General features: G+C 35.8%; 2 protein-coding genes across 2 annotated transcripts; both read right to left on the bottom strand.

Moving 5' to 3' along the window:
- Positions 1 to 568: 568 nt before the first annotated feature.
- LOC109240553 (E3 ubiquitin-protein ligase MIEL1-like) lies at positions 569 to 5,035 on the bottom strand. The gene is made up of 12 exons (XM_019407205.1): positions 4,659 to 5,035; positions 4,426 to 4,513; positions 4,081 to 4,137; positions 3,942 to 3,974; positions 3,773 to 3,850; positions 3,587 to 3,630; positions 3,440 to 3,480; positions 2,473 to 2,555; positions 2,296 to 2,387; positions 2,125 to 2,194; positions 1,238 to 1,279; positions 569 to 962 (listed from the first exon to the last, which is right to left on the bottom strand). The coding sequence occupies exons 1-12, from the start codon at positions 4,706 to 4,708 to the stop codon at positions 837 to 839; spliced, it is 804 nt and encodes a 267-aa protein (XP_019262750.1). The 5' UTR covers positions 4,709 to 5,035; the 3' UTR covers positions 569 to 836.
- A 663-nt stretch (positions 5,036 to 5,698) lies between these two features.
- LOC109240552 (lipase-like) lies at positions 5,699 to 12,116 on the bottom strand. The gene is made up of 10 exons (XM_019407204.1): positions 11,887 to 12,116; positions 10,128 to 10,201; positions 9,690 to 9,755; positions 9,527 to 9,574; positions 9,379 to 9,446; positions 8,772 to 8,844; positions 8,516 to 8,677; positions 7,955 to 8,149; positions 7,215 to 7,303; positions 5,699 to 6,184 (listed from the first exon to the last, which is right to left on the bottom strand). Exons 1-10 carry the CDS (start codon positions 11,951 to 11,953, stop codon positions 5,968 to 5,970), a joined length of 1,059 nt encoding a protein of 352 aa, XP_019262749.1. The 5' UTR covers positions 11,954 to 12,116; the 3' UTR covers positions 5,699 to 5,967.
- Between the last annotated feature and the right edge of the window lie 288 nt (positions 12,117 to 12,404).

The following is a 12,404-nucleotide window of genomic DNA, read 5'->3' as shown; positions in this document are numbered from 1 at the left end:
CTACGAATCTAGAATTGAACTCGAAAGTGGGAATTCTAGATTGCATATAGGATTGAATAAAGCAAGTTTTTGAACCTGAGCATCGGGGAACAGATTCGCGGTTAGGATAGACATATACCTAATTGCCTTGCTTGGTTGATTTACAGGAACTATAAACGCATTCTTGTTAGTTCTAACTCCATAGACATATAGGCATTATGTTAGCTTGAATGGGCGAGTAAGAACTCGACAGATTCTTATGAGCAATATTAACCCTGTTAACCATTAAACTAGATAAATTAGTTAGTCAATTCAATTGAAGAATACAATAGGAATGTTAGATAGCCCATAACCCTAGATCGTTTTCATCATATTGATAACTTAAAAATCTGGTCTTCCTCTGTTCAAAGTTCATTATTTGTTTTTATTTATTTTAATTAGTTTAGAATCAAATACTTCTAGTTTTAATTGTTGTTTAGATAGTTAGGATAGTCTAATTTAGTTAATAGTTAATCACAAGTCCTCGTGGGTTCGACATCCGACTTTTAGTCACTTTATTACTTGACGACCGCATATACTTGCATGTGCGTTTGGGAGCAACATAAATCATATATGATACATATAAGTCCAGTATCAAATCAGTTGGGTTTTCTACTCCACATCATTGGAAAAAGAATTATAGTACAAATGCATCCGAAATGCAAGTTGAGTTGTGATGCAATGGCGGCAAATCATGTAGCAGGGATAGGAAAGAATCAAATTTGGTGAAGATCACACCATAAATCGTCCTCTTGTTTCTCGCCCGTTGGCACCAGGTTCCAGCAGTGCAACATTCAGTTTTCCGAGTTAGAAAATTGTTATTGAGGAAGAACGGGAGGTGCAATCATACGGGTGTTGTATGATTCACAGTGTCGACATTTCTGCCCGATAATGTGGAAGAATACTTCGGTTGTATCATTACAGTCATTACATAGAATCCAAACCTGCAAAGTAATCAGTTTAGATGAATTCAGCATAGTTAAGAAGCAAATATGACAAAAATTGAAACCTAAGTATAAGAAGACCAAAGCATGAACTTCAATTATTTCTTATATAAATATAAGAAGTCGGCGTTTATCATCTCAGCTTCACACAAGCTAAAACGATGCATCAAGGCACTGCAGAAACTTAAACAATGCATCACTGTTGAGCCCTCTGGAATAGACTGCCAAAACAGTTCAAGGCCACAAATATGGGGTTAAGAAAAAAGCGCAAGTACCTTCTTGAATCTAGGATCTTCAGGCATGATTGTCTCTTCAATCTGAAAGAAAAGATTTGGAAGTTGAGGCAGGATATGAGTTCTAGATGTACGAGATTCTTGAAAACAAGTTAAACATAACACTATTTTCAAGTTGCATTAGTACTCCCCAGTGTTAAGTCCACTTAACACTGCTGTAGTAATATTTTCAAGACTTTGGCTCTTGATTATGAATGCATGCAATAAGGTCAATGAGCACTCCAGTAATAATTCTTTTGAGGATAACTTCTTCTCTTTTCCTTTGTTTTCTTTTTCTTTTCTTGTGGGGGGAGTTAGGACTTTATCTACAATACAGAACATTTATTCAACAGAAACCAACCAAAGTAACTACGAGTCTCACAAGATATAATGATAAGCAAAAAAACTACATGGAAATGAGTACCATTCCCATAACCATAAGTTCATCTTGGGAGATACAAGTAGAATAACACCATTTTGTTCCAGCACAAACTTTGTTAACTGAAACTAGAAAAGCAAAAAGGTTTTGAAACATTTGCAAGCATGCTAAACCTGTTCTGAGGTTTGAGCCCTTTTGAAGTAACAGAAAATTTTGAAATATGCTTAGGAAGAGTAATTAACTTTTGCTAAGCTTTCATGTGTGCAGAGAATTTCTACAAAAAAAGACATGAATCCTCAAGAAATTGGACTCTGATGCAAAACTAATGCTCTACCTACAATATAAGTTTGAACATTAAGAAAAAACAACTTTTTGAGCTTGTTTAAAAGAGGTAAACCGCCATGCAAAATTCGTTAAGCAATGGCTTTTTTTACATGATAATATGCATCCTCGGGAAATTGGACTCGATCGACCTCTTAGAGTTTAATATGCATCAGCTCGAAGAACCTACCTCCTCATCCATTCTTCTCCAAGCTCTGGACATATCTATGATTGATCTGGAACATATGGGACAGCAGCTTCTGAGTGCCAGATAGAATGAAAGTCAGATAACATAAAAAATTTCCCTTTTATGTAATGAGAACTAAACGAACAGCATAAATAGATAAAATAAACTGATTACTTGTCATGCTTTATCATCTCGTGATAGCACTCAGTGTGCATCGTGTGCCCACATTTCAGTACTGTTGTGTCCTTAGGAGAATCAAAGAGATACTGCATTTCAAAAATTATGGCATCATGAATGAAAAGAATTGGCGGTAGAATCCACAGCAAAGGAATAACACTTAATATACAATACCTCATAACAAATAGGACAATGATGCCGCATGGAGTTCTCTACACATGAGTGGTTATTACGTAAACTAACTGAATAGCAAGAGCCTACGGAATGCACGGCATAAGGTGAATTAGCAATAGCATTTGCAGCAATGAAATGATAAAGATAGAAGAAGCGACACCATAATTTGAATGCCTATTGTTGAGAGAATACCAAAAAGAGAAGGAAGAAAAGTAAAAGTTGAGTTTAGCTGGAAAATTTCCTTGCAAGAGAAACAAATTTGAAAAGCTTTAATCTTTTCTCCATCTTTATCTTCTCTGCTTGCACTGTCCAACCAACTAATTAACCAGTGACATCTCATGGAGCTTAGTCAACCAATTAAAGCATACTTAGATGGAGTTTCACAACGAGAACTCTAGGAAATACTGGGACAAAACTCCAATATTCCACACTTCGAAAGGGAGAAAAGACAGAAAGATATAAGAACAAGAAAATATGTTTGTGGCAATCGTGTTTCAACTAGTATCAAGTGTGTAAATAAAATCTAAATATTTACGGTGATAATTTTCTAGTAGTGTATACAATAAAGCAAAGAATACAAAGTTCCTTGCTTCTAATGTACAAGCACGCTCCCAAATAAAGAAACTGGGTTAAATGTTAGATGAACAATCTGAACCAGTGAATAGCAGTTATAGAGTAATATTTATCCAATATGGTTGTCCTTAAGACAATGATCTGACCAAAAGATAAATCACTGTACTGCCCCATGATTTTACTCACTAGTAATTCTTTCTTCATTCCCACAGGACAAGTCAATGAAAAGGAATGAATGGAAAATGGAGTCCCGTAGTTAGAGAATCACATATAGCTTCGTGCTTTAGCAAATGACGAAAAATCAAAGAAACATATACTTAACAAATTCAAGAAAAACAGAGAAGAAATTTCCATGGAGCCTCAAGTTATAATAATAGGAAATTGTAATGCGCACCACATCTAGCGCAGTGAAAAAAGTTCTCATGGCCACCAACTCTGCGCAAAAGATAATATTCTAATTAGCAGACTTCCAAGCACCAAAGTATTAGTATCAGATAAAGCTACCAATGCACGGAGATATATTGTAGTATTGTACACTGACCTGCAGATTCCACAATCATGACAATGAAACTGCCCTTTGTCTAACTGAAACAATGGAGTTATAGAATAAGTACATCGAAAAAGTAATTTCTAAAAGTGTAAAATCCTAAAGAACTATGGGCATTGAACTAATATAAGGATTAGGGATAATAATGAATCTCATTCAGTAGAAGCACAGGATAATTACATCATCATCAAAGAATTTGCACACTTGACAGAAGTATTCTCCCATATTTACACCACAATTTGTACAAACGTGAGCAACCTAAATTGGAAACGAGAAAGACATTAGATCATCAATTCAAATAGCACCAAACAAGAAAAAATAAACTATATTCAAATCAAGAGACACGTACCGACTGTTCTGTATCACAAACTGAGCAAATGACCTGAAGTGCCAAATGAACACACAACTCATGTAAGAACCTTAATATAGAAGAATAATAAGAGGCAAAAACAGTGGAAGAAAAATAACTACTACTATGTGATTATTACCTGCTTGACATCATTTCGAACTAATTCATGTCGATCAAATATATTGTGCAACAAGCTCTGATGAAATAAACACAGCGCAAACGTGACAAACTGCCATCAGATTGATAATACAGCATTCATAACAACAACAACAACAACAGACCCAATGTAATTCCACAAGTGGGGTCTGGGGAGGGTAGTGTGTACGCAGACCTTACCCCTACCTTCAAGAAGGCAAAGAGGATGTTTCCGATACCTCGGCTTAGGAAAGGTAAAAGGAAGGGCAGCAACAAGCACACCAATATAATACAGCATTCATCAGTGAGTAAATTTAAGACTCGGAAAGGGATTCTGTAATAAAGTTACCGTAGCTTCATTGTGACAATGGCGACAGTCAAAGACTTCATTGCAACAAGGTGCCCTGATCCTGCATCTTCTCCTGTAGTGCTTGCATCTATATCGCATACCCACGAATCATCAATTAATCAGGATACCATGTGACTTTAAGACAAATAAATGTTACGGCTTATAAATCTGTTGTTAAAATATAGGCACACTAAAGCCTAAGCATGCATAAATATACATTTTGTTTTTCGTACCCATAACCCATTTTGCCATAATCAAGGCGTTCATTGCAGGAGTCTTCCATATTTGCAGTGAAACGAAGTACACCCACCACCCCCAAATGTTAATCTAGCTGAAGGAGAATTGACAGAGGAATAGGTGGGGTGGGGGTGTCTAAGAGGAGACAAAAGGGGATAGGCTCAAAACCCAAGATTCAATCAAACTGAAAATGCCATCTCCTAAATGACAAGGACCTTTATACGCTGGGATATAATTATTGAGACTGCCCAATTAAAATATTGCAATAATAAATACCATAAATGGAAATAAGCAAATATCCAAAAAGGGGGTGGGGGAGAGGATAAGGTAGTTAATCGGCTCGCGGGGTATGGGAGACAAACCGACGAGCACCATTCATTGGCGAATAGTGAAACGAACTCGAGGGAAAATAAAGGACGTTATAACGCTGTTATGGGCATTTACACAAACAGTTTTGATACGCAATGCCATTGACCAAGGTAGTTGGTTGACAGTTGACATTCCCCTAGTGAAAAATGCTTACCCGCACACCAATTTCAACATTTAACAGTTACAAATTAAATAACTATTAAATTTATTTAGTCATATTTAAATAATAAAATTTTTGTGTCCTGCACTATTAGTTTGACGTAATATATGATGACTAATTATAAGTATTATATATCTCATGACTATTATATGTATTATATATCTCAAAATATGAAGTAACGTAACCAACTTCGGCAAACGCATGCATAAATACCGTAGGAATTTTTTTATCTATACTAAATAATTATAGCATGCAATTTTCCAAATTTATGATAAACTAACACTTTATACAAGGATATTTCTCGCCAGATCATATGCAGATTGGAACTCTTGCTATTGACGGTAGATTTATTGAGTTGTTCGAGGTTTCTGATTACTTTACTTTTGGTTACTCCTACTTGGAACTGTATTACTTTCAATTGTAATTTCGTTACTTCTATTTCCGAGTTGGAACAGTTAAACAGCTCTCATTAGTGTAACGCTGGATGGCTTGATGGATGAAATGGAGTTCAGATTTGAGCATTGTTTCCGTTTCTTAAATTGAGCTTAGTTCATTATAATTTACAATAGTGAGTTTTTATTGTTATTTACATGAGTGATATGTACATATAAGATAAAAATGAACTATATATATGATCTCCCCAGCGTAGTACCAAACTGCACAATTGACTGGGTACAGCTCAATGACTGGGTACAGCTCAATTTAAGCCTTACGAGGAAACTCCGCTCACCTCCTCTCCAATCTTGGCGAAGCCAAGTAATGATCCCAAAAAATCTCTATACCGATCTGCCTTGCTCATTAGATTCCACATTCATCCTCAAAACAGAAGCAGGAATATCTCTGGATAGGATGACATTTCCGTCAACATCTACTGTGCCATGTGCAGCAAGACCACGATCCATCACAATTCTGCAGAATCCTGGATCCTCCTCACCTCCTAATCTTACACCATAATATCTCAGATGATCCTTAATACTGTTACCAGCCACTGACCTGGGAGTATTTTAGAAAATTAGCATACAGGGCAACAGCTCTAAGCAAAATTCAGCGAGTTTTCAACTACAGAAAAGACAATCAGAACGAGTCTGTCCAGCCTATTCTTTCGTAACTGAACATTTTTCACAGAGTATTATAAGCGTCTGGCTATGAGATATTCAAAATCAATATTGATACCATAATCCTTCGGTAAGAAGAAGGTGAACTGGAAAATAATTAACTTCTCTCTAAGAATCCTTTTGAACTACTATCTCCGAACTGAATCGTAAGACCTACTTCAGTTAAGGAGGGTTGACTTGATTAATCTTCAGTTTTACCATTGGAGGTTGATGTAGTATTTTTGAAATATGAAAGAAATAGATTTATAAACTAAATTAAACTACACCAATCACCAACAATTGAATAAAAGAATGATAAAGAGTAATTAAAAGATCAAGGGGAACGATGCATAGCGGTTAGGTCAAACAAAACAGGAATGAGGTCATCCCTTTTTAAGGATTAGCTTCAGAACCATCTGACAACGAGAGATGTAAAACAGTTATACTTAGAAACACCAAGTAAGCTCTTACAAATGTGATTGTTGAAAAGAGAAAAAACACCCTTCAGTTTTCTTCCCTAATTTAGTAGGACAAAGTATCAATTCTTTTACAGCTTAATTTTCATCTTTATCCTTTCTGTCCCCTTTTTTTCATTCCAGGTGAACTTTTTGTGCTAGTGCTTCACAGACATTTTACAGTTTTATTCTTCACAATTGTAGAATGAACACGCCCTTTTTTCTAAAAGATTGTTAAAAGTAAGTAAATAGATTTCAGCAACAAGAATGTGCTGATGAACAGTGCTTTTGAGTTTTGACTGAAGAAAGAAAAACATTATCCATATTTTGACAATAACGCAGAGTGCTCATATCTAATAATTTGCTATAACCATTTCTCCTCTGTCTTTATCCGAACAGCATGAACTATCTTTACTGTATACCAATTTGCAGATGTCTTATAAACTGATTACAGATAAGCCCGAGAAAAGTTACCTGCTACAAGAAGGGTCTTCCCCGGAATTATCACAGACCTTTTCAACTGTATAAGCAAGAATTCCAAGGCCGGTGTTATGGAGCCAGACCTGCAATATCAGAGATTTCAATTAAAAGAAGAAAGCCAAGGATAAATTTATGACAACAACCATTAAACTGATAAAACTTACAGAACCAATGACAGCTTACTTTCAATTTATTTGAGCAGAAAATGGAATTGCGAGCAACAGACAACAAATGTATAAAAATATATACTCCCTCTGTTCCAGTTTATGTGAACCTATTTCCTTTTTGGTCCGTTCCAAAAAGAATGAACCCTTTCTAAATTTGGTAACAATTTAGCTTAAACTTACAACTCTACCCTTAATGAGAAGCTTTTATAACCACACAAATACTCTGGGCCCCATTTGGACTTGTTTAGGACCACAAATTCTAAAAGTCTTCATTTTTTCTTAAACTCCGTGCCCAGTCAAACAGGTTCACATAAATTGAAACGGAGGGAGTAATAATCTTTAAACGGATAGCAAGGATTCATATACAAGTCAATACTCTTCTGCTTGTTACACTGTTATCTTGAAAAAATATATTGGCACTTTTGAATAGCCAAATCACTTACTCAAGACTTTCACTACAGAGTTATCTCATTCGTTAAAACTTTTCCAGGTACTGAAATGACAGCTAGATTTCATGCAGTTTAAATAAGGCATTAAATACTTGGGTTATGCTTGTAAAACAGTTACCTCTGTAGGAAAATGATGATAAGTTTTTTGAGGGAAATAGTAATAGTACGGGGGCAGATGAGGCACAATATCATGTTCATGTGTGACACGAATTGTATTTGGCACCCGTTTGCTATAGTAGGACGCAAAAGCAGCATTGCCAATTCGAGGTTGTCCAAATGTCATAACTGAAACATTCCGCGAGCCAAGATTTACCTGGAATAAACATACATAAATAAATCAATAGAACTCCACTAGCTGTTTTTTCCATTCTTTTAGGTTCTCTGTTATGTCACAAGATCCATCGAGCAGCATGTACAATTTCACCTTTTCTAATTATAAGTACAAACATCTACAACTGATCAATAAAAAAAAGTGAGAGAGAGAAAACACATCTTATCAAATCATAATTCGTGAAGCAAAGCGGGAAATTGAGACATGTAAATATTACTAAGGGAGTGCAAAAGCAATAATGGTTACAAGGGTATTCTATAACAAGAGCTATCAAATCGGAAAAAGCAAGTCAAAATATATGGACGATGAAAGTTATAGTATAAAGTAACAGCAAGTCTTTGAACATACTGTGAGATCCAATCCACAAAAAGCAGCCATGGCCCCTCCCATTGAATGCCCTGTCACCATAATAGGAATGTCTCCATATAGGTCTTTTGCTGTTTTAACAGCACTTAGCACTCCAGGGCGTAATGTTGTATTGTGGTAAGCAGAATAAAATCCATGATGCACCTGTAAGATGCAAAACTGACTTTAATCTTCCTGCAGAAAAGAAGGTTAATAGCAAATCAGAAGCAGAAGAGATTTTTAAGTGTCATACACTCACCATTGCATCTTCCGTTCCAGGATAATCTATATCAAGCTGCTTCCAGTATAGATCCTCAATCCAATTCTGTATGCTGTATCCAAAAAGTTAGCACGCGGAACTTAGTTATCAATATGTTGAACATGCATACGACATAATGCAACTTTCTGCATGAGCAGATCGACCAATGGATAGCCGTTTAAGCATAATTACTCAGCACGATCAAAGAGAATCTCTTGAGCAACACTTCACAACTTAGACCTGAACGGTCGTCAACTTACCAGTCTCTCCTCATAAAATAATACATAGATTCCCAACCAAACACTGTAGTTAATGTTGATTTTTATGTGCAGATTAAATCTCCTCAAATCCTAACCAAATATTGTTTAAACAAATGCTGATTTTTATAAGGAGATTATATCTCCTAACACCCCAACCAAACGACCCCCAAAAGTTTTTCCTTTCAAGAAAAATGGTTTTAAGCTGGTGTAATGTAGGATCACTCATATATATCTCTTAAGATATCCATCTCAATAAATTAGTTAGACTTCTTATCTGCACAATAAGACATTTTTTATTTACCATACAGTCAAATTAAACATATGAGTATGGTTCAGTAGAAGGAAACCTGGTTCCTTGAGTGCCTCGGAAAGCAATTACAATGGCATTAAGATCTGGAGCCACCCCCACAAATGCCTGCAATGGGAACCAATAATTAAAACCAAACTAGTTCCTCTGAATGAGCAAGACATGCTTTTGCACTATTTGATATTCACCTGTAGACATCGCTTCACATCAACAATGAGCTCTATAATTTGAAACCCCTGCAGAGGATGAAGGCTTCGACAAATTAATCATATAAGAAAGATACACCTAGAAATTTACATAAAGCTTCTCTTCAACCTGAAGAATATACACACAACAATCGGAATAAAATACCTTCGTCAAATCATCACATCTTGGGCATGTCCAAGTAAATAGTTCTGTCAAATCTGAGATATAGACCTACAAATAAAGAGGTCATTTTTGTTAAACTCTAGGTGACAGCAGTCCAGCGAGAAAGTCACAAGAATGAATATAATGTTCCCCTGGTAAAACAGCCTGAACTGGTGAAGTATGGAATATGTTAACCGCAAATCACATGCAGCAAAAACGAGTAAGAAGAGTTCAACGAATATAGAAACTAAAAGTACACAGAAGGAAATTGGTAAATTTGGGATTTTGATCCCTCTTTTATTGAAAGAGTCTACTTTTGGCCATTATGATACCAGCTAAGCACATCAACCATTTATCGAAAAGAAGTAAGGGATTAACCTTCAACTAAAAGATTTCTGCCCTCTATCCTACTCATCTATTCAAAATGTAACCAAAACTGACCGTTGCAGCATATTCCACCAATATGGTGGCAAGCGTATGATTGTAGATTGTCCTTTGATCCTTCACTTTGAGTTCTACAACCAAAAAGAAACTGAACTGTAAGTAGCTATCTATGAATATGTTATCATAACCAACCATGTGAATTATCACTTTACAAAAATAATGCAGCATTGGAATAATTTATTGTTACGCACAAAAACTACATTTAAATACATAACAAGCAAGTGATGCTTTTACAATCCTATCTAGGAGCCCATCGTTACCTCGTTTTAGTTTCTCTTTGGAACTTTTGGTTGATTTTATTAGGAGTTTTAATAGCCATTTATCCGTAGCCATAGTTCAAAGTAACCATTGACGCCACTATGTACCTGTAGATACATAGTGGAAATCACCTTTTCCATCTCGGTAACTCAACCCAACAATAAGCTTACAAAGTATAAGCAATATGCCCAGTGTCTCAGCTGAACTATCCGTAAATGGAGGTTTTAACTGGTATTTCGGCCAAAATATCAGTCTTCGTCATAAACTTCATTAACTTGTTGTCTTCCTCTTGCATCCTAAACAATTCCTAGCCCATTCTTTTTCCCAGTCAAGAAATAATTTCTTATTGGTTAAAAATGCATTACCAAGGGTCAAAAGTGAACAAACTCAAGTATCTCCAATTTATGCCTGAGGATTACTGAATATGTGTACAGACCTCAATTTCCAGGCTAGGCAGTCCATGAATGAGCAATGAAGGGAAATGTAAACCAATGTTAACCTGGGTCTAATAGAAACTGTTAGAGAGGGTCTTGATAAGAGTTTATATACTAAGCCAGCAATAATCAAGAGGGGGGCAAGATAGAAAAGACATGATGTTAGTAGAGGAACTATTGAGCTTGTATTGTCCTTAGTCCTTACAGTTGATTAATGTTACTGAGTCGAGTTACTTGGTTTATGCAACAACTAATTTATTTCTGTGGACGTTCTGTGGTAAGGTCTGCGCACACACTACCCTCCTCAGACCCTTCTTGTGGGATTCCACTGGGTTGTTGTTGTTGGATGTTCTGTGGTTCAATAAAAAATATTCTTAGAATATGTTATGTAGTCAGTTTGTAATTTATTGTAATACCATATCCTAATATCTGTAGCATATTTCTTTTTTTCTTATCTAATGAGATATCCAGTATTCCTACTATTTTTGAAGTACTTCCCACTGTAATAAATCTGTACTGCACTTTATTTGCTTGAAAAAATAGTTGTGGGATCTACATACGTTTAAGTGTTTTGTTTAATTCTTCAAAAGAAAAAAGTTGAAGTCTCTATATGGTTAAAATGCATGTATTGGCTAATATGCTGCAACAGATGTAGAACAGAATCCTACTACCATGTCTGACAGTACAGACTTTGAATCAGCTATGCTAATTTCAAATATCATAGCCTTATCTTGTGTACGTCTACACCTAATTATTGTTGATTATAGGTGTAGAATACTTTTGAAATAAACCGCGAATATTTTATACATTAAGACTGAAGTTTTTCTTGTCAAAACTCAAAACAAAATCTTATCTCAGCTTCCATGACCAAAGCACAGTACAGAAACTCAGTTCGGTCTTCAATCCGTCCACTAACAATTCCTAAAATATAATCTAATCTCACTTAATCCTATTAAGACGTAATTGCATTGCAAAAACAGTCCAATTAGACGTATCGCACTCATGACTTTTGCAAATTGAACATTCAAATCAACGCAAGTAGTATAGCACTTATGATTGATTACCTCTACCAGTTGAAGAGGCGATTAAGCACGTGATTATAACCACCTTTAACAAAGTTCTTACATCCATAACCTGCAGCAGCTAAATTCTGGAAAAATTATAGATAGCAGGGGAGAAGGAACGAACAAGGAAGAAAGGTCAAATATTTTGGCCTCAATTATTTATGTCCAGTAGGCGTTAGGTGCTTTCGTGTACTTGTGGATTTCCCCCCTTTATAAATATGGGTCGCCTTTGGAAAACGCCGTGATGCGGTGGTTAAACATAGTGTTTGCTGGCCGTTAACGTCTTCGTTATATTGCTTGCCTGGGTCGGGTCTTTCCCTGCTTGTGCACGTTTACCGCACGTGAAAAAATTTTGCTTGGCTGAATATTTCTATTTCTGTGTCTTTTTCTTTAAGGGAAATTTCCGACATCTCCTGGAAATTTGTTTTGCAATTTTGACCAAGCTTTTAAAAATAATTTATTTTGAAAAATAACTTTTTTAAATTTCGGAAGCAGCTTCTCTATTTCTTCGGCGTAGG

This window comes from Nicotiana attenuata, unplaced genomic scaffold (genome assembly GCF_001879085.1).
Source record: "Nicotiana attenuata strain UT unplaced genomic scaffold, NIATTr2, whole genome shotgun sequence".
NCBI lineage: Eukaryota > Viridiplantae > Streptophyta > Magnoliopsida > Solanales > Solanaceae > Nicotiana > Nicotiana attenuata.
This window is presented reverse-complemented; position numbering and strand designations above follow the sequence as displayed.